Consider the following 27,009-nt stretch of genomic DNA (forward strand, 5'->3'; position numbering starts at 1 on the left):
TGCAGGAACTGCCAGGAACAACCGCCTCAGCTACAGCATTCTTCTTCATTTAAGGTACTGTGCAAATCCGTTCGTTTGTTCCGTCCGACCACGGTGAAAGTGTTTGAAATCTTTCGCCTCTCTGAAGGCTTGTCCTTCTCTTCTCCTTTGAATAACTTTTCCTCCGACCAACTTCGTTTTGAACTCTTGGCAAAGACTTAACCGCGAACTACTCTGAACTGTGTGGTCCTCTGCAAAGACTCTGAACCACTAACATTGGCCCAGGCCTTTTGACTTGAATCCTAGTTATAGTAAGCCTTTTCTAGATTGCCCTGCCTATCACTTGTTGGTGTTGTTGATTTTGGATAACCTTGTCTTTTCCTCCCTTTTTAAATTGCTGGAGTGCCATTTTGCTCACACTTCATTTCGAGCTTAACTTATCCAGAATTGATTGGGTGTTGTGTAGTAAAATAAGATTGCGATTTTCTGCTGCTTTATGATAATGAATTATTTTATAACTGATGGTGTAAATAAAAGTATATTCTTTTACTCAGAAATCTTGAATCAGTGTTTGAACCACAGTAATTGTTGTCCTTTGTGTAACCTCTTGTACTACTCACTTTACTCTTGAGATAAGTCTGGCTGCTCAGCCATTGCTACCACTTTACTGTGTAGTACAGGCTTGTACCAAAGGTGAAATTGTACTTACACTTGTAGTCTTAATTGTGTGTGGTGTTCCGAAAGGGTACTGCATATGATTCTGCCTAACACAGGTGGAGAGAGTGATGGAGGAGAGAAAAGGGCCCAGTTGAACCTGGGATGGTCGGTTGGAGAAGGTCAACCAGGTCCGTTATGTCGTCCTTATGGGGGTGGGAATGGTGCACTCTGCACAGTAGTGATCCGAATAATGCTAATAGATTGTGGGCGGGAGGCTGACTCCTCCCTTCACGCCCTTCTCTGCTCCCAACTGCAAGTCCCTTTCTTTGCGAAGAACCGCTGAGGATCACTCGCCAGCGCTGCACACCTCTGGTGCGTCATCTTCAAAACATTTTTTTCTGCGGCTGATTGCCCCCAAGGTTTATTTGTTCTGCTGCATTCGCTTATGCCCCGTTCCCGGGGTCACAGCCGTTAACACTTTTCAGCAGATTGTATTCCTCGTTGGACCCTCATCTGTGTCTACAGTGATGCGGCCCGGATCACAGACAATGCCTGAAGGGCCAGTCCAACAGGCTACTATAAGCTGGTTTTGTGTTCCAGTGTGGTCTACTTTGTTCATTAATTTAAATGTTATGTGCTGCTGGGGGTTCTAACCAATGTTTCTATCTCAATTGCCTTTAAAATTCATCATTTCCACACGTTACTAGAACTGCACCCTAGAAACTGCACCGTGTTTTCTAAAAAGTCACAAATTGCAATTTGCAAATGTAGGACGCTTTTTCTTTGGTGCCAGTGAATATTTTGTTTGTGCCAATCCAACCCTGCCTGGTGCAGGCTTGTGGGCATTGCTGTCATTCCCAACAGTAATGACGCTTGACTTTCCTGACCATACTTCCTCATAAAAGGAAGCTTGTCTCAATTGGGTCAAAGAAACACTAATGATTAATTGCTAATAAGGATGGCTCTTTAAAGGGATGGTCTAAATTTTTATTTAAAAAATAGATAGGCAACATAAAAAAAAAATACTAGCATTCTCCGTTTTAAAACTTCCTATGTAAAATTTGGAGCTATTCAAGATCAAAATTCGCAAAAGCAAGCACATGGGCGCATCGATTTTGTGAAATGGAGGACCTCCTGTGCTGGCTTTTGCTTTTGCGGCACTAATGAAGGAAAAGCCAGCCAGCTGTAGTAAACAAAGGCTACTGCTGGGTGGCTTTCCCTTCATTAGTGCTGTAGGCGGAGGACGGGGACAGGAGACCAGAGCAGGAAAGCTGCAGCTGAATCTCGGTAAGTGCTATTTATTTTTTTTTTTTAAATAAGCACTAGCTGTGGTTTTTTTTCTAAGTTTTCCGGGCTGGAGGAGCTCGGAAAACTTAGAAATAAAACCGCAGCTTTAAAAACGTATTTATGTTTGCGGTCGCTTTTGAAGCGACCGCAAACATAAATACAACGTTATTGTGTTGGAAAACGCTGCAGTTTTTCTTTCCAAGTTTCTCAGGCTCCTCCGGCTCGGAGGAGCCTGAGAAACTCAGAAAGAAAAACCGCAGCGTTTTCCAACACAACCGCGTTGTTTCTGCCTGAATCTGCTTTCCCATTTGGGGCTCTCGGGCTCCCCAAATGGTAAAGCAGATTCAGGCAGAAACAACGCAGCATTGCGGGAAACAACCGCGTTGTTTCTGCCTGAATCTGTTTTCCCATTTGGGGTTCTCGGGCTCCCCACGTGGGAAATGGGAAATCAGCTGCAGGTAGAAACACTACGCGCCATGTAAACATAACCGCGTGTGTTTCTCCCTGCTGTGGCTTTTAATTTGGCGCACCGGAGACCCAAAGTGATAGCCACAGCAGGCAGAAACGCACGCGGTTGTGTTGGAAAACACTGCGGTTTTTCTTTCCAGGTTTCTCAGGAGCCTGAGAAACTTGGAAAGAAAAAGCTGCAGCGTTTTCCAACACAATAACGTTGTATTTATGTTTGCGGTCGCTTCAAAAGCGACCGCAAACATAAATACAACGTTTTCAAAGCTGCCGTTTTATTTCTAAGTTTTCCGGGCTCCTCCAGCCCGGAAAACTTAGAAAAAAAAATGCAGCTAGTGCTTATTTTTTAAAAAAAATAAATAGCACTTACCGAGATTCAGCTGCAGCTTTCCTGCTCTGGTCTCCGGTCCCCGTCCTCCGCCTACAGCAATAATGAAGGGAAAGCCACCCAGCGGTAGCCTTTGTTTACTACAGCTGGCTGGCTTTTCCTTCATTAGTGCCGCAAAAGCCAAAGCGAGCACAGGAGGGCATCCATTTCACAAAATGGATGCGCCCATGTGCTTGCTTTTGCGAATTTTGAGCTTGAATAGCTCAAAATTTTACATAGGAAGTTTTAAAACAGAGAATGCTAGTATTTTTTTTTTATGTTGCCTATCTATTTTTTAAATAAAAATGTTTACTAGACCATCCCTTTAACAGGCTTGCATTCACAGAAATGGCTGTGCGCTGCTTGTGTTCCTTCTGGCAGACACCTTATGGAATATTCTTTTAATACCTGCTGTTTAGGTCATTAGGACGGCCACAGCTTTCTAAAGTTTTATCATGTTAGACAGAAGTAGAGAGAGCATTTGTGAGCTGCCGGCATCTACAGGGTTTGCAAACTTTACTAGCCCACTCACATTGGCGAGGAAATGTTATGAAGGGGGAAAATAATTTGCATGGTACTCGACCTTGCTGGCGATATGGGGAAGTTGGAAACTTTTACTTGACATTTACTGCAAACAGCCCTACAGGCAAAGGGGTGTATTGGCCACTTTGAATCTGTAAAAATAGGCAAATACTCCCCAAAAATAAAAATAGGGAGTAAACAATAGGAAATCGGCACATAGCAGCTTGTCTCCCTTTTTAATCCACACAGCTCCAAAGATATGTTTGGACAATAATACACATAGTGACAGAGGAAGAAAATATTATTATTACTGCCCAATCCAAGTGGGAAACATTTCCCTTTTGATGTGCATAAATAACTAGTTGCAGAGAAGTGTTTAAGATGAAAATATTACTGCTTTAACATTAAAACATGTTTTTACTCGCTTATTAAATACTCCCATTGGCAATGGGACTGTTTTACTCCCTAAAAAATAATTTTACTGCCAACTTTAAAAATTAGGGAGTAAAATACTCCCACTGCAAATTCTTATCTGGGGCACTGACTGAAAACAATCATTGTTTGCAGTAAATGCAAGCTTCACTGTGCATGACTGGCCACATTGCACCAAATATGTAGTGTGCTTATGGTGCCATGCAACATTTTACAGAAAACACTGGTAAATACTTTGTCAACTGTCACTTTGAGGTGAGTGCATTTCTCATAGGTTGAGTACGCAAACTAAAAACTCGCCTTGCAGGTGCAGTGGGATTTTTATGAATTTGCAAAGCCTGTTCTAGAGAGGAGTTCCCGGGTGTGAAAAACAATTTGTTCACAAGGACGTCCTCCATTGGCAGTTAAAAACACATTATTTCCAATAAATTTGACTGATCAGCCGTGATCCTTCGATTGAAAGCCTGAATATCCATTTCAGACATTCCACGCTGCCATTCATAATGGGAAATAGTCTGGAAGGTCAGGCCTCGCAAGTCTCCATTCTAATCTGAACCAAAAGATCATTGACCTCCACTATTAGTATTTTAAGAAATCCCCCTCCCCTTTTGTCATTAAGCTCTCAATGTGTTCTAATTCTGCACCAAGTCTTAGACTGTATACTGTTGTAAAGCTAGATAGGCTGAACGATTATGTTGTGCTCCATGTCTTAAATGTCTTTTTATATTACTTTCGCTATTGATAGTTGCCTTCCCAATACAGGTACTGCAAATGCAAACGAAGGAGCAATGCATCAGTTTTCAATTGGGGTGCATCACAGGGTGAACTTAGGAATAGTCCTAAAGGTAGTACCCAAACTGATCGTATACAATCGATCGTATGGTAAATCTGACCGAATTCGGCCAGTACCATTCGATAGATTGTAAACATGGAGAGCAGGGTTTGCGGGGGTTTCCCCCGCTCCCAATGTTTGCTAGTGATGGCCTTTGGGGATAGCAGGGGTGTCCCCCGCTTTCGGAGGTTTGGAGGCGGGGACGCAAAAACAAAAAGATAAGCGGACCCTGCGTTGGCATTTCCGACCCACGTAGGAGGGACGGATCCGACACCGCAGGGTGAGAAGAAGAGCGGACCGCAAAAATGTATGTAGGGGGAGGGTGGGGGAGTGTATTGGGGGAGGTGGGCGGTTTAAGTTGGGCCCGATTTTTGGCTGCAGAAAAATTGTCTTTGCGACCAAATTGGGCTGCGAACAATTGTGCCACGGCCAAATTATACACATCTGTCCTAAACCCTGCATGTTCCTATTTTAATTGGAAGCCAGTAGCTGTGGATTCCAGCCCTGGAGGCACAAGGTCACCATCATCCCCATACATTATGTTCCTTTGAATACACTAACTGGTTTCAATTTAGAAACGGTTCATTCACAATTAACATGAGCTTGGTGAAAAGGTAGCACAAGCAGTTTTTTGTATATGAAGGCCATTTTATAATCTTGGGATTTTTTTCTCCATTTGTTTTCATAGTCTTCAGTTTGAGATGTGTGTTCTTTTTTTCACTGGCCTTTAGTTTTTTGCATGGTGCAAAGAAGGTTTATAAAAGGAAATGCGCATCAAGACCTCTTTATTTGGGATGGGTGAACAAGGTTGCTTACCTCGATTCCTTCTTTCCATACTGTGTTCTTGAATGCCGATGCTATGAAATGCATACATTACGAGATACAGCCGGCACATGCAACTCTCAAATAGCGTCAAGAAGCTACACCATTATAAACCAGACCAGTTCATGATTCCAAAAAGAACGTTCGCACCAGGGAACGGGCGCTCAGCCTATCAGGCAGCTAGAAACGCAGACGAGAACAGTGTACCGCCCACGTGTCTCCAGCCACCCGAGGCCCTTGCACGGGTGCCCGTCATTTTTTCTCTCGCTCCTTCACCAACAACCCACTTACCCCATCACACCCTCTGCGACAAGTCACCCCCAACCTCCTGCTGCACCGTGTCTCCCACCCCACTTACCTTCTTGCACTGCTGCTCCTTCCCAGGCTGCCGAAATAGAAAATGGGTCTAGTCCCTTTTCTATTTACAGTGGTGGACGTGTTTCTTTTTCACTGGAGATTCCCACCCGGGGAAGGGCGCTCGACTTAAAAATAAAATAATTGATTGCACCCCGGACATCCGCTGGGTGCTAATAGCAATCACCCCCCCTTCGAGGGCGTGTAGGGCCAGGAACGACCATGAGCCCTCACTGAGGTGCTTGCTTCGTTCAGGCCCGCCTAGTGTCAGGCTGATGGGCCATTACCAACCCTGTAATGCCCGCCTAAGCGTGGGTGATCGCTACAGTAATTATCATTAGAGGAATAAGCACAGTGATGCAAAGAGCAATACAAGCAATCCATGCTCTTTAGTGCACGATAAATATGTGAGCTTTGAACTTTTCATAGCCTGTTCTCCACTCTTTGTAATTCTATTTCATTCATTCATTTTATGGCAGGTGGAGAACGAACCTGTGGAGTTCATCAGCTCATCTGCATCAGGAAAGGTAAGATGTACATAACATTTGAAGACGTTTGTTACCTATCAGTAAGCCACTTTGGATAGAGTTTCGATGCATGCATTTGAAGGGGCCGCAGACTGATGACCCCTGTGCCTGCGCAGAGAAATTCCACTTGTCAATAACCCCCATATTTGTAAAGAAAGAATCCCAGCGTAATTTTGGAATCCTGGTATTTAACCCATATTTGTTGCTTTTAAAAGTACAAAATCCTAGCTCCAGGAATACATAATAATGCTGCGCTGTTTGTTTTACATTCTTTTTACGCAAAAACAAGTGGTGTGCATATATAGGTAGCATCCAAATTAAGTTCTTGCCTCTCACATAAATTCCTACTGCACTTCACAAGTTCAAATCCCATGGCAGAGTCAACTCAGCCCTTCATCCTTATGAGGGCGATACATTGAGCACCATTAAATGGGTTAATGCACCTGCTATTTCAACATTTAGAAGAGAAAGGCATCCAGCATGAAGCGCTATATGAGTATATGTAAGATTATTATGTAAGTTTTAAACCTATAGAATCCTACAATACACCTTGAGTACAGTACACAATGCATCATTTCTTTGGTATATAGTGGCTTACTCGCATGCTGCAAAAAAAGTTAAGGCTGCATCCCATATGCTCAGTTGTGAATATGATACTTGAATGAGATTAGGGCTGTACCGAATAGAATATGAAGTCAAATAGTTGTTTTATTTAATAAATCATGTTCCAAACTTCCAAAAAAAGACTTATTAAAAAAACAAATAAAGCACCATTTAAATGCATTCTAGACTTTTATTTGTCGTCGTTGTAATTAATTTAGCATCTTTATTTAAAATATAAAAGTCAGAATAAAAGCAGATTTAACCAAAATGAAGGGACCAAATGTACAGAAGATTGTTGCTTATTCAGTGCCAGTTAAATTAGGAGGCTTCACAAATGCAAAAGGACTGCCTTTGTGAATCAGATGCATTGCATTCTCTATCCAGTTGCAAAGTCGATGCAGCTCACATAGAAATGTATAAAATGTTTAATGTCGGCTCATGCAGGACACAAGTCAAGAGGAAATCTGAACTCCATCTCACATCTATTCACCCCACCCAAACTCATCCTAGCCACTCTTTCTCCCCGATACACAAACATATGCAATTTATCATTCCTGATACAATATCAGATAATGTTAAACTCAGGACTCAAGTCCTTAAAAAAAGATTAGGGGGGACCATGACGTATGCAATGGGAAGCTACATGACAGGAACTGAAAGTATAGATGCACATTTCTTTCAGTTTGTTTTTTCCAACTGAAAAAAGTGCACATTGCATATAAACATTCGCCAAAAGAAAAGATGTTCCTATATTGTTGCTAAGTATAAAAGATGAGCACCTTTTTTGTCTAAGAATCTGTAACAAAACATGCCCAAAAGAGCAGGTTACAATATACGATATCTTTCATCTGTGTGATAGCAATTTGTCTGGTCTAATTCTATTCAGTTTTGCAAACTGAAGTTTATATTTGCCTTTCTGAGTTCATGTTGCATTGTATTTCAATGAGAATGTCAAAGTATTCGGCAAGAGCCGAATAGCAAGAAACTGTTCGGCCGGAGCCCAATAGCTTTATTTCAGCCGGAATTCGGTCGAATACTTACTCAAAGCCTTAAATGAGATTAGTGTAGATCAAAGTGACTGTGGCAGGCACACTTCTTTTCCTTGATTAGGTAATAATAAATATTGGGAAAAAACAATATATCCATGTAATAAAATATGCAGTCGCAGAATCCTACATTCCCATTGAACAGCCCCTCCACTGACTCCAGAAAGCACATAGAAATAGTCTGGTATTTTTGTTGTAATCCCGCTATTTCGATTTTGTGAAATCGTGTTCATAGTGGAAGTGGGAAACCCAGAGGCATCCTTACCCGTGAGAGAGAAAGTGTGGGAGAGCCACGTAATAGCAAACCTGATCATGCTCCACTCTTGCACAGCAAGACATTGCCACTGCAAGATATCCCATGAAACAAATGGTTAAAGTCCCAAGGGAGGCTGGACTTAGCAACAAGGGGGAAAGAGACTCAGACCGAACAAGCACTTGAACATAAAACTGTAAAAACTGCCTTTGACACATCGCAGTGACCCCGCATGGTAAAAGGGGGCACAGGGTAAGTGGTCCTTTGTGCATTTTGTGCTATATAACACCTCCTGGGCAGTGAGGTTAGAGGAGGATCAAGACACCAGATGGAGGAATGAGGACTTGGCAGAGTGTAGAAGCTATTACTGGAGAAGGTGAGGTGTTGGTGTTTTGTGTGCAAGGGTACTGCAGTGGGAGTGAGCATGGTTGTGTGGCGCGAGTGACTTAGACTATTTAGTGTAAGGACTGCTGTGTAGTGTGTCTGTGAATGAAAGAGGAGTGGTGTTGTAGAGAGTGGGAGGAATGGTACGAGTAGTTTTGGCTGAAGGGGAGTAGTGGTGGGAGGAGGGGAGTATTGGTCGAAGGATGAAAGTAGTGGAAGGCCGATGAGAGTAGTGGAATAGAGGGGAATAGTAAGGTGGAGTGGGAGGACTGTTAACATCAAAAAGGTGGACACTAGGGTAGGAGTGAAACATCAGAGGGATGGCTGGAAGAATTAAGTGGAGGGGAGTGGTTGTAAGTGTAGAGGAGAAGAGGTGAGTGGGCATGACTGAAGCAGTCTGAATACTCCAGAGAAAGTGCAAGACACTTTTCAAATTCCCATTTGAACACTTTAGTTAGAGTATGGAAAGCTAGAACGTCCCTGAGGGACTTTATATATCCTACAGTTAGGGAGCTACCATTAGCTGCTATTGAACAGTAGGGGTTATCAGACACCTGGATTAGGAAAGAAATCCATTGGAAAACAAGAGCGAGACTGATACAAATAAAAACCATTGGACTCAAAATCTGTGTTTTTCTGTGACACATGGTGTCAGTGGTGGGATACTAGGCCCTGATACGGATGCCTCCATCGCCCCGAGATGCAGAGTGGTCTGATGAGCACGTCCTGTTAACCTACCAGACTCACACTGGGTGCTGTGCATTGCAGTCTGTGTGCAGATGAGTTGACAATCCCACCATGATGCCAAGCCCCTGTCTGGACTTGTTTGAAGATGGAGATGCCAGAGGGGACCTACTCGAGGGTAGCCTCAAAGTCTGACTTGTCCCATAAGCAATTCCTGGAAGTTAGGGCCAGAGTTATTGACCAGGATTATCTGGGAGAGATCAAGTTCCTACTGATAAACTTCGAGAATGCCTCCTGTACCCTGATGCCAGGGCAGCCGGTTGCCCAACCTATTTGAACTGGCCCTGATACAGACCATCAAAGAAGTGGAAACCATTGATAGAACAGAATGAGCAAAAGCAGGATTTGGATAAATGACGGAATCCAGAGAAGCCGAGAGACCAGTTGGAGAACTCCCCAGTCATTTTCTTGAAATTTGCTGAAGCCCAGAGGATGGACCCCTCTTGGAACAAGCCTGGTAAAAACTTGGTCTCTGAGGCAGGGAGCCGAACTATGAAGTTCCCACACTTCATCGAGAGAGAAGGCTCTATTGAGTCCGCTTGAATCCTGGAGGTGGCAGTCTCAGCTATCATCAGTTACTATTCCTGAAAGCCTTCCGCTGGGCTGTGCTTAAATTGGCATATTTGATTCTCACGGCTGGACATGTGGGGCTGGAGAAGACCCAATAGACCCCTCTTGGCTGCTTCTACTGGCCAGGGGTTACGCACAGATCAAACAATTATGTTCCTGCTACCCCACATGCCAGAAAACATCATTGGATGATGTATCCAGGATTCCTCTGCTCCCAGTAATCGAAGTGCCCTTCCATCGTATAGGTCAGATTCGCGGAATCATCAAAGTCTGGAAATCAATATAGCCTTGTGGTGGTCGACTATGCAGCTCGCTACCCAGAGAAGGCCTCCCCCATAAGAAGCAACATGACCTCGGCCATACTGAAGGCCCTCCTTCCCTTTTTTACTCGAGCCTGCTTAACTACCAAGGTTTTGGAAGATCAAGGAACTTGTTTCATGCCAGGACGCATGGATGAGATGAAGGAACTTTATGAAAATTCCATCTTTAAAAATGTCTATCTAACACTCCAAGACTGATGGACTGGTTGAATGCTTCAAAAACACACTGAAGCAGATTCTAAGGAGGTTGGTCATCGATGACGAGAAGGATTAGAATGACTTGGTCTCCTGGGCCCTGTTTCCTGTAAGGAAGACAGCCCCCTCCATAGCCTCCACCGGGTTTTGCCCTTATGAACTGCAGCAACCCCAGAGACATCCTCCTGTATATTTCAGGATAAATGGGATGTGCCCACCAACCATTCATTCAGTGATCACCCTATGGTAAGAAACACCCGGGAGTATATGGATGGGTGCAGAAGTTGAAGACCCATTCGGTGGCAGCCCAGGCCCAGCCGGAAAGGGTTTACAAAAAAGGGCATGGCTGCAGACTTTCAAGTGGGAGACTAAGTCATGGTCCTATTGCCAATGACCCAAAATAAACTATTGACCATAGCATGGCCCGTATACGATCGCAGAAGTGGTATCATTCCTCACCTGCAAGGTACAGCAGGCTGACCGGAGAAAAATGATATGGCACCAAAAGACTCAAGGCTTAGAGGGAAAACTCAGTGACACTTCTGTATGTTGACACCTGGAAAGAGCTGCTTTCAACAGAGGTCTTAGGAGTGACCATTGCTCCTGGTCTGACCACCAAATGGCATCAAGAGCTGGCAGATTGGATCAAAAAGTACCCCAACATGTACTCCTATGTCCTGTCACCTTTCATCCATACTTGTGGGACACACCGTACAAAAACATTTGTGCTATTTTATGTTTATAATATGGGCCCGGCGCATTGCGGCCACAGGCTCTGCCTCCCCAAGCCCCACCTCCGGGTCTTGTGAATCAGTCCTTTTCTCCACGCAGTCGGGGATGGCCATGGGGAGGGATTGCTCAGATCCTAGCGCTACCAGGACTTGTTCCAAGGCCATCCAAGCTTTTTTGGATACTGGAGCGCGCTGCAAAGATCCATGCTCAGGGTCTAAAAGCACCACCGGAATTTGCTCTGAAGGTCCCCTCAGGGAAGGCTAATCCAGTTACCGGCTTGGCCCTGTCAGGGGCTAAATTCCCCAGGACACATTCCATGGATCCCTTGGTGAGGGCTAAATTCTGCACCAGCACTGCTGAGGTTCCCTCTATCAAGGTTAATACAAGGGTTAATACAAGCAAGACCCTATCTGCGCTCTATGGGCCAGCCATTTGTGTCTGAGCATTTTGCATTCTGTGATTCTGGGGCTGACACAGTTCCAAAGGTGTACGACCACTAGGAGATTGGACACCTTCACTCGTAAAATGTCACCAGCAGTTTTCGAATCCATTTTTTCAGCGGTTAAAAATCAGTCAAAGTTCACACTCGCTGCTTCTTTGGGCAAAGATCAGTTTGCACCTCCACCCAGTGTTACGTTTGAATGCTGTCCTTTTCCTCCCATGGTAGAATGTATGTTGCTGCCTCCTGCTCTTTGTGCCCATTACTTCTCCACTTCATTGTGTGGATCCATGGCTGTCGAGACCAATTTAGCAGCTAATCTTGACAGATTCACGCCAAGGCCTGTACCTCCTCAGAGACCGTTGCCTCAGCCACATCACAGATTCTCAGAGGATGCCTTCTTTAATAGGTTTGAGGCATCAATGAATTCTGATCCTATGAAGGAGTATTTTAAGGACCTGTTTCTGGAGCTTATTCCTAAACCTCAGGAACCTCGCAGACTGGTTGAGGTAGTGTCACTTCTGCCCACGGTGCCTGGAAGTTCCTTCACTTATTCCTCAGACTCCTGGTCCGCCATTAACACTGCATCCACAGGATGCAGTTCCACCACTATTGGAGGGTACTGACGACCCCCCCCCAGAGGAAGAGGACGAGATCTCCTCTTAGGCGAGAGCCTTCCATGACCGAATCACAGATTTAATGGCTTTCCTGGAAATTCCTATTCTGGAGACTCATCTTTCTGAGACTGGGGTTTTGGCTGGGACTCAATCCATCAGAATGTGGGAAAGAATGGGTGTGGGTCTGCAGAAAGGTGTTCTGGCAAAGGCAAGGAAAGTTTGGATGAAACCTCATACAGTAACCACCAAGAACAGAAAAATCAACGTGAGGTAGAGGTTGCTCCAATCTGAGGAAGTTTCCCTGTCATCTTGTCTTCAACCGTCTTCATCGGTTGTGGCGGCGCCACCTATGTTTTCAAGGCTCCCCTCTGCGTCTCCCGCCTCTCAGGTTTTGAGCAAGGAAAATCAGACTCTGGAAACCCTGGGCAAAGACTTTTTTGTAAATTCTGCGATGCAGTTGAGGCAGGCTAATGCGACAGCAGTTTTATCTGTCACAAACCTGCGGCCATGGAAGGATCTAGTGGAATCTGAAGAGTTCATAAACCCAGAACATTTGGAGCAGTTTAAGGGGGGGCCTGGCTGATGCCCAAATGATTGCTCAGGAACGTCTGGAGGTAGCAACCCATCATGTTCACACTTCTGCATGCAGAGTCTCTATCGGGGCGAATGCATGCAGACAGGCAGGCCTTCATGCCACTAAGTTTATGAAGGAGGTTCAGGATAAGACATTGAACCTCCCATTTGATGGGAAGGATCTTTTCTATAGCTCTACGAATGAGGAGCTAGCCAGGAAAATGGCGAGCAGGATTACGGCCAAATCGTCTGTTTAAACCAAACCTGCAACAGTAAAGCCGTAGATAACCTCTAGAGAGGAGTCTCAGTCGTGATCTTTCTTTGGTTTACGAGGCCTCCAAGAGTGCAAGGCGAGGCAGCAGGACAGGTCACCCAGCACTCAACAGAAGAAACAGAAGACCTCAGGCATGGTTTTTTCTCCCTTCCTTCCTCATCAACCGCTGCTTCGTTTATGCCGCCTGATAAGTCCTCAAAGTGATGGGGTTGCCCAGTCCTACAGCACTCCGGTGGGGGCAGAATCTCTCTACATTTAGAGGCCTGGAGGACTGTAACCATGAATTCCCGGTTGCTGTCGGCAACCAGCAAGGGATACAGACTTCCTTTACCTCACGTCCGACCCTCCTAGAAACCAGGTTGGATCTCCCACTCTGAGGCTAGAAATCTTGAAACTCTTTTAGATGAAAGCCATAAAGGAGGTGCAGAGTTCAGAAGTCAGCCAGGGTTTTTACTTTCATCTAGTTACGGTGGCAAAGTCGAATTAGGAAGCCATACACACCATCCTGGACTTGACGGACTTATATCTTTCCCTTCCCCTTCAGAAATCTAAGATGATCATGCCGGATCAGATCCGGTCTGCTGTACAGCAGAGAGATTGGATCTGTGCAGTGGATCTGAAGGATGTGTACTTACATCCCTATATTCCCCGCTCATCGAAAGCTTCTTAGGTTTTTGGTGGGGCATTCCCACTACCAGTACAGAGTCCTCCATTTCGGTTTAAAAGCAGCACCCAGAGTCTTTACGAAGATGGTGGCATCTGTTGCCTCCTATCTCCTCCTTCAAGGCGTCCATGTTTATCTCTACTTGGATGACTGGCTATTAGGAGCTCGCTTCCCAGAGACTGTGGAGGTGCAACTCTGCTATCTACTGGACTTGCTTTTCGATCTTGGCCTGCCGGTGAACTGGAAGAGGTCTCATTTGACAGTGTTCCTGCGCCTGATCTTTATAGTCTTCCTCTGAGACACCCAATAGGCCAAGATTTTTGTGACATCGGAAAGAGTGATGGACTTTTCAGAACACCTGCTCACTTTTCCTTTCCGCAAACAGTTTCAGTAATTGGTTTTTCCAGAGCCTGTTGGGTTTCATGGCATCATGTGTTCAGATGGTTACTCTGACCAGATTGAAAATGCGGACAACTGCGCCAATGCCCCATAGGACATGGTCTCAAGAACTGGACCCGTAGTCAAATCTTATACCAATCCCTCCAGAATTGGTTCAGGATTTGATGCGGTTGTCCACACCTCAGAATCTGTTGCATAGAGTTCCCCTCTGAGACCCCTCCCCACAGGCAGTTATCACCACGGATTCCTCCCAGTTTCGTAACAATGAACCATTGTCAAATTTTTGACCAATGGTCGGGGAAAACCAAGCTCAGCATATCAATTACCTGGGGCTGAAAGATTCCTAGCGTTGAGAGCATTTCTCCCAAATGACCAGGGCAAGATGGTGTTCATCAGGATGGGCAATTCCGTCTCAATGTTTTACATCAGTAAACAGGGGAGACCAAATCCCCCCTCTGGTACTTTTGGCCCTGCCGATATGGGAATGGGCTGTTGGTCATGGGATGTGGCTTCAAGCCCTTCACTCCGGGAGCGGCGAATGCGGAAGTGGATCAGGTGTAACATCTGCCAGGGGCCAACCATGGGGTTGTCATGGCCATTGGACAAGGGTCCAGGCCTTCCTCGCCCCCAAGGTCCAAATGGACTGAGTCCTGGTGCCTTTGGCGACAGGCTCATGGAAAAATGTGCTTTGCTCACTCTGTGCCGAGGGCCGGGTGTTGCCATAGAACATCATTGGAAGGCACGTGCAAGAGTCCCTGAGAGGGGCAAGGTGGAGCCACAAGGCGGGGCCAAAGGGAGGGGCCAGGGCCAGCCTATTTAAGGCCGACCCACTCACATGCCTCCGGTTCACGTTATTCTGCTTTCAGCAGCGTAACGCTTACCGCTGTCCTTACCTGTTCTTCATCTCATCGTGCATCCACTTGATTGCAGCTGCTCCATCACTGAAGACCATCTTACCTGGATCCTGCTACTTCATTGAGGAAGGCGCATCTTACCTGATTCCAGCAACTCCATCGCTGAAGGCACACCTTACCTGATTTTAGCTACTCCATCGCCGAAGGCGCATCTTATCGGATTCCAGCTACTCCATCGCGGAAGGGGCCTCTTACCTGAATCCAGATACTCCATCGCTGAAGGCGCACCTTACCTGATTCCACCCGCTCCATCGCTGTGCGCGCATCTTACCTGCATCCCATCGCTATCAGAGTCAGAGCCTTTCCTCACCTGATCCGGGTGTCCAACAACGCAGGAGCTCCACTTCTTTTCTTCACCTTTGCGGTTCCTCCATCCTGCAGCCGCAGAGGGGCCCCCGAGCATCCAGACTCCGCTCTAGGCCACCAGTCTTCTCCTGCAAGTGGAAAAAGAACACAACGGGTTAGAAGCCACATAAATAACGAACGCTTGGCCGCGCCGTACCTGAGTCTAGAGTTCCATTATAAAGGCCAACTTACCAGCTAATTCGGGAATCATCTTCAGGGAATCGCCGGACTCGCTCCACGACTCTGATCTACCATCTTCACACACCTATTGGGAAGAGATAAGACATTGCAAGAATTGCTATTAATAATCAAGGCAAAAGACATTATAATATAACAAACATTAATCATAACCAAAAGACTTGCCTTCTAAGTGGATTGGTCGCAGCTGGTCTGGATCACCACTTCCACGGACTAGTGAAGCAAATAGGTCCACTCTAGGCGCCCCTGCTACAAGAAGCAGGACAGAGAGCTCAACGTTACAAAACCACAGGGGCAATACCAGCGTCCAGAACAACAGGCTCAGCAGCAGCTGGTGGAGAGAGTCTATCCAGGGGAGCCAAGTCGAGGGAGGGCTCCAACCGTGCCCCAACGCCCCCGCAGAGACCAGGTGAGCATAACAGAACGCAAAGCCTCTCCGAATCTCTGCCTGGGCGTTATGGAAACCTCTGAAACTGACCAGTTATCCCAACTACTGGGGAAACTGCGGGCTGAAGTGCATGCCTCAAGACATGAGACTAATTCTTTGAGGAGAGACCTTATTGTAGCCCGAGAACGGACGGATGATTTGGCAAGGCAAATGCTCCAGGCACACGCAGGACAAGTTCCATTACCCGGGATTGCACCAACTCCTTTGCCTCAACCATCACCACCAATGCAAGTGGTACTTCCAGGATCAGTTCCACTGGTTCCACCAGAACGCTTCTCCGGCGACCCAAACAAATATGCTGTGTTCATGAACCAGTGCCATCTCCACTTTTTGTGCCGACCAGGAGGCTTCCCTAATGACAGCGCAAGGGTGGCCTTTGTACTTTCCTATTTGGGGGGCTGTGCAGCTGACTGGTCCATACCATTAGTAACCCAGGAAGATCCAATACTTCGTAACTTTGGGGAATTCCAACGAGATTTGGAAAAATTGTTTGCCAAGCTCACCCAAGGACAAGCATTAGACAACAAACTACTATCTACTAGACAAGGAAACCATGACTTATTGACTTACATTGCCACCTTCAAACCGCCTCATTGCACAGACTAATTGGCCTGAGGAGAAACGGACCACACTTTTTTTACCGGGGGCTATCTCAAGTGGTCAATCCGCCCGAGTGTTGTACGGAGTATGTCAACCTAACTGTGCAATTGGACCACCGGTTACAAGACCGAAAAATGGACCCCACGAGGGCGGAAGGGAGATCAGTTTACGTGCGACCTCGGGACAATCAAGCCAGGGCTCACGAAACCACCGAACCTATGCAAATTGGAGGATTACGAGCTCCCATTTCTGAGGCTGAGAGGGATAAAAGGAGACAACAACTTTGTTTATATTGCGGAAAGGCTGGACATTTCTTGCGGGATTGCCCTATTAAACCCCCCAAGAAGATAGTTGGTGGCAACGAAGAAAAGGAACAGAAGTCGGAAAAGTGCCCAGCAAGTGTAGGGGTCCACTTGTCGAGCAGAATTAAGAAAGTTGTACAGACCTCCCATCTGGTCATCCCGGTATTAATAACCCATCACCAACAACCGTCAAGAGTACATGCTCTAGAAGCCTACATTGATAGTAGGGCAGTGGGAAACTGCATCGATCAGGATCTGGCTGCACGGATAGGCCTTCCACTTCAGCACAAATCACACTCGGAAAACGTTACTGCCATGGATGGCTCTCAGCTGTCTTCGGGGCCAGTAACTCAACACACCGATAAGGTGATGCTGACATGTCAGGATGGTCATCGGGGAAAGCATTTCATTTGATTTTATAGGGGCCCCCCAGTTCCAAATGATCCCCGGAATCTCGTGGCTTGAAACCCATAACCCAAGGATTGAACAGTGCACAAGAAAGCTGTCCTTCCCTCAAGAATTTGCAAAGAGCTGCTACCATAGGGACGTGAGGAATCTACAACTCAAGGGGAAACCAATCCTAGGAATTTCTGGTTCATTACCTTCCGAATATCAAGGTTTTCTGGACCTGTTCCAAAAGGAACAAGCTAACACCCTGCCTCCACACAGAAGTTACGGCTGCCAAATTGAACTGGTCCCTGGAGCATAAATTCCCTGCAGCAGAATCTACGCTCTGACTGAGAAAGAAAATCAGCACCTAAAAACATATCTAGATCAGTACTTAGCTAAGGGGTTCATCCGCCCATCCAAGTCCCCAGCCTCCTCAGCTCTCTTCTACAAGCCAAAGAAGGAAGGAGACCTCAGAACTTGTATAGATTATAAGGCATTAACCAGATTACTGTGAAGAATAGAATAGATACCCTCTGCCACTAATTTCGGAACTACTTGACCAAGTAAAGAATGCTCAAATCTATACAAAATTGGACCTACAAGGAGCTTACCATTTGGTAAGAGTGAAAAAAGGCGACGAATGGAAGACAGCATTCCGAACCAAATACGGACTTTTCGAGTACCAGGTCATGCCCTTTGGATTATGCAACACACTAGCAGCATTCCAGTTCTTTATGAACAATGTACTCCACGAACTGCTGGACGTCTGTGTCCTTGTCTACATCGACGACATCCTCATCTATTCAGCATCCAAGGATGATCACGTGGGCCATATAAGGGCCGTTCTGGAAAAAACACTGTAAGCATTGGCTGTTTGCCAAATTGGAAAAATGTTTTTTCCATGTCACGGAAGTCGAGTTCTTGGGCTTCATGCTTACCCCACGAGGGGTACACATGGACACTCTTAAGGTGGAAGCTATTCTTCAGTGGCCATCCCCGACATCGACCAAGGGAGTGCGGAGCGTACTCGGGTTGCCAATTTCTACCGGCGATTCATCCCAGGATTTTCTGAAATCGTTCATCCTATTACTTCTTTACTAAGAAAAAATAAAACATTTTTTTGGACTCCAGACGCCGAAAAGGCCTTCCAGAACTTGAAGTTGGCTTTCACTTCAGCACCTGTTCTTCGGCATCCTCGACCCTGCATCCCATCGCTATCAGAGTCGGAGCCTTTCCTCACCTAATTCGGGCGACCAATAACGCTGGACCTCCACTTCTTTTATTCACCTTCGCGGTTCCTCCATCCTGCAGCCACAGAGCTGCCCCCGAGCATCCAGACTCCGCTCTACGCCACCAGTCTTCTCCTGCAAGGGGAAAAAGAACACAACAGGTTAGAAGCCATATAAATAACTAACGCTTGGCCGCGCTGTACCTGAGTCTAGAGTTCCATTATAAAGGCCAATTTACCAGCTAATTTGGGAGCTCCATCATCCTCAGGGAATCCCCGGACTCGCTCCACGACTCTGATCTACCATCTTCACACCTATTGGGAAGAGATAAGACATGGAATCAGGCTAGTTTGTAAAGGTTTAATATTTATTTATTTAGTTTAATATTCTAATTACACATAGGGTTACTATCGATATATATATATATATATATATATATATATATATATATATATATATAGGACAGCAATCACCCAAAGGGTGACAATACAATTCAGAAATAAGCAAAGCAATTAAGCAATTGAACTCACTTATAAGGAGGCAAAATAGAAAACACAGGGAAAAAGAACATTTTGTTTTGCACACAGATAGCATTTAGGTTAATGTTCCCCCTGCAAAGTTTGGTTCAATACAAAGGAGCAATCCTACACCAATGTGATACAATGTCTAGAGTTATAGGCAATCCTCCCTTCCACACAAGAGAGAAAACCTTATTTTGGCAAATTACACTTTGAAAATGACAGGTGAAAATGGCTTTGTGAAATAATGCAAAAGGGTGCAAAACTGCTTAAATGGATCGAAATTCTAAGAAAAGCAACACTAATCAGGTCCTAACATACATGGGCTGTAATATAAACAACAATATACACTTCAGATCAGGATGGGATGGAAAAAGCACCTTGAAATGGGGAAATGACACGTCTAAACTTGAGAATTTTGCAAATTCTCGGCAAACTTTTACTATGCGATATTGAAGAAAAACGGGTCAAATACACTGTCCCGCGATGCAGTTGTGGATGTAGCTAAGGATGTTAGGTATCAGTGAGAGATGAAATGTCGTTTCTATATTTAAAACTGAAGGAGTTATAGAGGTTTTAGTGGGAGGTGTTTTTGCAAAATAAGCGTGAAAATGAAAACAGCAATGCGCTTTTGAAAATGACAGATGGGTTTGATTACACTATATTATGACTATGAAAAAGAAAATGCCACATATGGATCTTACAGTCACGTGATCAGCTCAATCCCTCCCGTTGTGGATACTCTACTTCTTCCTGGGATTTACTTTAGTTATCCAAAATCACTAGGGAGTTATGGTTTTGGAACACAGATTAGACAATCAGCGCAAGAAAGATTCTAACAATACTGGAGTTCTGAATTAAAGATGGGATGGGTTGAGATCGGGATAATACAGTGCAGATATACTAAGGGTCACTGTTCTTCCTGTTAATACTTACAGAAGAAGTTATTAAATTGGACCGTCAGCTCTGGTCAATGAATTGGATCTGGTCTACCAGCAGCAGGGCACCTCTAGCGGGATTGGATCAGCAAGGCGGTTCTGGTCAATTTGGACTGCACCTCAGCCTGGATTTGGAAGGTCCCCTTCTGGTTACTGGACACGGTAGATATCAGGATGCAAGTTTTCAGCGGGCCCGCCTTAATGGTAGCAAGCCAAGCTGAATCAGAATTAAATCCCTTCAAGTTTGGGATGTTTGCAATTGGGTCAGGCTAGCAATAATTTTGCAATGCTAGAGTCTGGATTCTGCAAAGAAATCTGGATCTTTCAAAGATTCTGGAGTCGGCTACAAGATGAAAAGTTCTGCTATAAGGTGCTGCATGGACATCTGGATGGGTTCTGGAAGCAGTGTGTTCTGGAAGCAGTGTGTCTATGTGTAGTCAAACTCCTATATTTATCCATTACACCGTTTATGGCATGGGCAGAACTCCAAAACACACCCCCATGGTTGTGAGTGGCTACAAGTATGTGCTTTGTTTTGGTTGGCAGCCTGAACAGAACTCCCACCTGGATTTTTACCCCAAACATACTTTTGCACAAATGTACATTTCTACCACTATGTAACCTCATAACATTTGACACAGATACTTTATACTCGATTGTCTACAATTACATTCACTTCCCATCTTTGTGAGAGCTGTATTGGTCATTCTATGGATTTCTATCAATTTTGCCCATAGCACTTTGGATTAATCATTTCTAATTTGATACATCCTTGGGCGCTTATCAGTGGATCGTGTACATACAATTGTAAGTTTGCAACATTAATAGTTTTGCCACAATCAGACATTTTTCATAACTTTGGTTCCTTACATGGTACGAGTTTCCTTAATGTCTTCAAATCACATGGCTGAAATTAGTTTAATGTCTATCAAGTTTCAGATTTATCCCTCTGTAGGTTGTTCAGTTAAAGAGTTTTCAATTTTTAATCAAAATCAGGATTTCACAGCAAAGTCCTCCTGTGTAACCTCCCCTTTCAGGTAATAGCTGTCCAGTCCTTTGAAGTTCACTGAGAAACCTCCTCCACATCCTGCCCATCCTTGCAGAGGTCAATGCTCCGCCTGTCCTTTGTTCTTTGGTCAGCCTGCAGACGAATGTCTAATGCGGCCCCATTGTGTGGCTTGTTTATGCGGGAACCATTAAGAGCCATTAGCCTTCCTGTTCTCAAGGTAGTGTCAAGTGGAGATGTCAGTTTTCCTAGGCCAGGCTGTCAGATCAGAATTACATAGTGGATTGGCCCCAGACTGGGCTCTTGGACATTAAAGTCTTCATTTCAAATATAAAATATAAGCACAGTTTATAAAGGATTTAAACATTTTAAAAGAATTAGCCCTTCAGAAAAATGTTTGAAATAGTGGATTTTGCAATTTTTCAGGAAAAAGAAAATACGTTTAAACTGGGTTTGACAGCCAATTTCCTTAGGCAGCTGTCAGGCAGTGATGCCTGGATTCCTCTGACTGCCTGGAGAATTCATGGTTACAGCATGCTTTCCATTCATAATTCTCTGGGAAAGTAACAGACTTTTTAAGGGCATTTGTGGATTAGGCCCTTCTGTGGCCTTGTTTCAGGTGACAGATGACAGCAGTGATTCCTGCTTTTACACCACTTTGCCTGTGTATGTGGCAGGACGTGCAGCTCTTTTGGTGGTTTATGAACTCTGCGCAATTTTGCAGATTTAGTGCGCACAGGGGTTATTGCCTCCATTTTTGGCAGTTTTCTTTGACCATTGGCAAAGGGGTGCAGTGTGGCGCAGTGGTGTGGACAAAAATACTCCACATATCACTTCGGCATCTTGCTCTCCAAGAGAGCTTTTCAAAGTTGCAAAAGAGTTATCCTCACTATCTTTATTAGGAAACCACTCCTCTGGCTCCCAAACTCAGTGCGACTCAATAAGTGCTTTTTTACAGAGAAAATCTGCCAGATCGTCAATCTATCTCTAATGATTTTCAGATTTGCCCCACGGCTATTCTTCAATTTGTACTGATTACTGATGATAAAGTTGTGGCTGCACTTAATAAACTCAAGTCAGTGTCTCCTATGGACCCTATTCCTCTTCTCATTCTTTAGGCCATCCCCCAAAAGATCATACCCTTGTTCATCATAACCCTGTTCACTGCTGCTGGTCAGCTTTCTTTTTTATCCGGTGTTATCCCGGCTCATTTGAAACATGCACTCATCTATCCACTTCTAAAGAAAGCTCACTTATATCCATCTTTAGCGATTAATTATCGCCCCCTATCTCTCCTACCAGTCCTTATGAAGCTTATGGAGGCAATTGTTACTCCTCAACTCTCTTGCTTCTTGGAAGCCAATAATCTTTTACATTCATTTCAGTATGGCTTCATACCGCGTTTGGGCACAGAATAAGTTATAGTTTCTCTTTTAGATGACCTTGCATTACCCCTGGACTGCAGGGAGGTTGGCGTGTTGATCCTTTTAGACCTCTCTGCAGCCTTTGATACAGTTGATCATGATATTCTTCTGCGAGGCCTGTAGGAGGCTGGTATCGCTGCTACTCCACTGGTGTGGCTATCTTCTTTTCTTTCGGATTGTTTGCAATCAGTATGTTTTCATTCCCACTATTCTCCCCCGACTATTCTTTCCTGCAGTGTCCCCCAGGGTTCGTCCTTGTCCCCTCTTCTTTTCAATCTGTATCTCCGCCCTTTGGCGGACCTCATTTCTAAACACGGGGTGCATTTTTACACCTATGCTGATGAGGCACAGCTAGTGTTTTGTCTGGATTCCCCTGGTAAACTGAAAAACTGCCTATCAGCAATTGGAGACTGGGTTGCCCGAAAACTGGCTAAAGTTTAAAAAACAGAGGTCCTGGTCATCGGCTCTCCCAGCCCTAATACCAAATGGATTTCAGATTTTTGGCCTGACTCCCTGCGGCTGTACCCTGTTCACAGTAGTTCAGTGAGGAGCTGAGGTGTGAAACTCCTGCCATCATGCTACAGATACACCTACATTACAATAGTATGTAATGCCGGGTTCACTAGATCAAACATTTTTAAGAAGATCCTTCCTTTTCTCCCTTCTGAATGCTGGTTAATGGTGGGTAAATCATCCATTATGGGGCCTCTGGACTATTGCAATGGTATATGTCTTGGTTAGCCTGTTTTTCAGATCCATCGACTTCAAACCCTACAAAATGTGGCAGCTCGGTCAGCTCAGGATGTCCCCCGCCTTACCTCTTCACAGGCCATGCTACGTAAGCGCCACTGGCTGCCGGTGAGTTCTCAAATTAAATGTAAGGCTCTGTCTGTTACTCAACAAGCAATTCACAACATAGGTACCAAGTACTTACAATAAAAAGTGAATTTTTACCATCCCACTAGGTTCCTATCTTCAGTTTCTCAAAATGTACTAATAGTTCCACACTATCGGAGAGTGCACGCAGGGGGACATTCCTTTTCGGTTCTTGTACCTTCTCTGTGGAATGCTGCTCCCCCACGCTTTTGGAGATCACTGACCATACCGGTTCTATAGGGTTTTGAAAACTCACCTGTTCTAGCTCACTGTTTGGTTGACTCATTGGTTCCCTTGGGCCTTAGCTTGTGCTTTATAAGTATTATACCATCCCACCATAATAACTACTGTACTCCTAGTCCATTCACCCTCCATCCATAACCCTAAAATGTTTTAGCTTTTAGATCGGAGCCCACCTACACAGCTCGAAAAAGGACTGAGGCACAAGCCCCAGAGGCGGGGCTTCAGAAGGCAGAGCCTGTGCCGCGATGGGCCTGTGAAAACTCAAAATTTGATTTATTTTGTATGGTGCTACAGAAAGCTCTGTTCCCGTCTCAATGGGCTGAATATCCCACAAGTATGGAAGAAAGAGGACTATGGACCAGGATTACAGTAGTCATTACTCTGAGTAACTTTTCCTTTCTCCACCAAGGGTTCATTCACCAGATACAGACCCCTCCTGGGAGAACAATCCTTCTAAAACCCTACCGGTTACCGGACGCCTGGAGAAGGATCATCAGGGAAAAGTTGAAGATGATCATTCTATGGGTAATTGAGAGATCCCACAGCCCTTATTCCTCGTCCTTGTACCAAATCCAGACCAAACGTGGTGTTTTAGAATTGACTTCTGCCGGCTGAACGAGACCTTGCAGTTCGATGCATATTGTATGCCAAGGGTTGATGAGCTGGTGGAGAGACTTGGATCACTGAAGTTTATTTTCACCCTGGACCTAACCAAGAGCTAATGGCAGGTCCCTCTGAAAGAGAAGGTAAAAGCCAAAATGGCCACCTGACTGCCATTTCCAATGTACTGCCCTGCCCTGTGGATACCATGGAGCCCCAGCCAAATTCTAGAGGCTATAGGACTAAGTCCTTGCCACATGCTGAATATTCGCCAATGCCTATTTGGATGATATTATTGCGTACAGCGTCATTGTGAAGATCATCTCTGGCATCTGAAGTGGGTATGCGAGCAGTTAAGAAAAGTAAATCTGCCAACCCCACCAAGTGTCATCTGAGAAATACCTGGGGATACCTGGGGCTCCGACACGTCTCCAGCGGGAAGCCAAGATCTGGGCTATGCAACAAGTAAAGCTGACCACGAAAAAAGGACATTCTGGCTTTTTAAGGTGTTGTCAGCTCTTACCGCTGGTTCATATGGCAGTTCTTTGATACCTCATGACCCCTTACGCACAAGCTGAAAAATAAAATGCCCCAGAACCATCCACTGGGATACTAGAGCCCAGTCAGTGTTCAAACTGAAGAATTCATGTGTAAGAGTCGGGTATTCTTCATGCCAGGTTTCAGCAAATAATTTATCTTACAAATGGATGCTTCGACTTTTGGTCTATGGGCGGTCCTATCTCTGCTAGTACATGGGGAGCGAAGTAAAAAGCAATATTATACATCAGCCGAAACCTCCATCCGTGAGAAACCATTTACCCCATCATAGAGCTAGAGGCACTAGCCATCAAGTGAGCTGTCTACAGTTTACAATATTATTTGACTGGCCGTTCATTTAAACTAATTACCAATCGTGTCCCCTTGTTCTGGATAACAAGAGACAAGGATACTAACCCTGAGACGTCCGATGGTTCCTGGCTGTGCAACCATTTTCATTTACGTTGGAATACCGAGCAGTGGTCAAACAAGTCAATGTGATTATCTAAACTGGAACCCACAGGCAGCTAGTGGAGAGGGGAAGAGGAGAGAGAGAGAGACTTGGCGAGAGACGTGTGAGAAAGGTAGAGGTGTGTGACAAGGCAATACCCTGGCCTTGTCAAAAGGGAGCAATGACCTCTCTCAGCTGGGGGTGGGAGTACTTCCTGTAAGTGGGAATCCCAGAGCTAGCCCTATCCCTAAGGGGGTAAGAGGGCCGCTATGAAGGATCTACGCCTTTGCCCTTCCCTTTGTGCCTGCATGAAAATTAGCAGTACAGCTTTGTCTCACACCTTACCTGGCAACAGTTGCTTGCCAGAATCTTTCTTTGTGTTACAGGAAACTACAACCAGAGCACAGGGAGAGCATCAAGAAACCACAAGCACCCTTCACAAGCCATGGAATGATAGATATCTGTGAAAACATAAGCAACCCTCCGTGTGCAACAGCCAGTAGAGTAAGGGCAGCGGAAAAGAGAGTGGTTAGAGAGGGAGAGCTGCACACAATTGCAGTTGTGCGACGGCGAACCACACCATGCTTCTCTCCTGGGCGGCAATGAACAGCCGCCACAAGGGAAGGAGAACCCACTACAACACCATGGAAAACAGTTAAAGTCCAAATCGAAACTGGACTTACCAACAAGAGGGAAAGAAAATTAGACCCTGACAAAGGACTTGGACATAGGACTTTATGAACCCTTGTTGGCACACTGCGGCGGCTCTGTGCTGGAAAAGGGGGCGGAGCCTAAATGACCCTTTATGCATTTTGTGCTATGTAACTCTTCCCAGGTGGGGATAGAGCAGGTGGTTTATAAGGGAAAGCTGACCAATGGCAGAGTGAGGTGCAGAACAAGGGACGGGACAGGAGGCAGCAATGTGTGGGTTGTTCTGGTGAGGCAAAAGGAGGAACAGGAGGTCAAGAGACCTAAAGGAGGAAGGAGGAACAAGGATGTGGTGGAGTGTAGCGGCGACCTAAAGGAGGAAGGAGGAACAAGGATGTGGTAGAGTGTAGCGGCTATTACTCGAGAAGGTGAAGTATTGGTGTTTTGATTTTGAGGGCAACGATAATATGTTAGTGAGCATGGTTGTGTAGTGAGTGACCTAAAATATATTTAGCGTAACGAGTTCCTGTGTAGTGTGTCTGTGAGTGAAAGAGGTGTAATGTTATGGGGAGTGGTAGGTTTAGTAATGGGGAGACAGGAGTATAAGTGGGGAGAGGAGAATAGTAATAGGCAGAGGGGAGTATTAAGTGTTAGGACTGATTTTCTATACTCTGGCCTGGTGGACAGACGTATAGAAGGCCAACCTAGTATTGTGACAGGGACAACTCCGGGAGCTGTAGCCGAACCAGTTCAAGGTAGCAAGGCGAGTGGTCTAGGCTAAGTCTCAAGAGGTGGTGAGCTTGCAAGGGGTCCACAATGAGCACACACATGAGCACACACAGTGAGGCAGTGAAGGAACACACCTAGATAATCAGGTATAAAAATACTTCTTTACTTATGGCCAAATAACACAGTGAAAAATGACTACTAACAGGTAATAATATCACACAACACTACAAATATGATACATATACACAATCACTTGAGTAAGGCAAAATAGTGATCAAACCGCTGAAAAGGAAGCACTACAGATCCACAGCGGTTCAATCCTAACTTTAGAATTCCATCCCTAAGATGAATGGGGCCTTCAGCCCAAAAGTTCAGCAAAGTTACATGCAGTTTTGTGAAGCTGGAAAAAATGAAGGTAGGGTTTCTAGGGTCCAGTGAACAGTTCCTATGTTTAGGGGACAAGTTAATCTGACTAACAAACATGTTCCCACCTTTTGAAGTGCTTGTGTGAACATTCAATGGCAAAGCCAAAATTAATTCAAAGGTTTTTAAAAGT

General features: G+C 45.2%; 1 protein-coding gene across 3 annotated transcripts in view; it reads left to right on the forward strand.

Moving 5' to 3' along the window:
- Positions 1 to 27,009, forward strand: part of SYT14 (synaptotagmin 14) — a 1,343,600-nt gene that overhangs the window by 163,923 nt on the left and 1,152,668 nt on the right. For all 3 annotated transcript variants that reach the window (XM_069608509.1, XM_069608511.1, XM_069608510.1), the window contains exon 2: positions 6,197 to 6,244. In XM_069608509.1, coding sequence (XP_069464610.1) covers positions 6,197 to 6,244 — 48 coding nt within the window. The remainder of the gene's footprint in view (positions 1 to 6,196; positions 6,245 to 27,009) is intronic.

Source organism: Ambystoma mexicanum, chromosome 4q, assembly GCF_040938575.1.
Source record: "Ambystoma mexicanum isolate Mex_15411 chromosome 4q, UKY_AmexF1_1, whole genome shotgun sequence".
NCBI lineage: Eukaryota > Metazoa > Chordata > Amphibia > Caudata > Ambystomatidae > Ambystoma > Ambystoma mexicanum.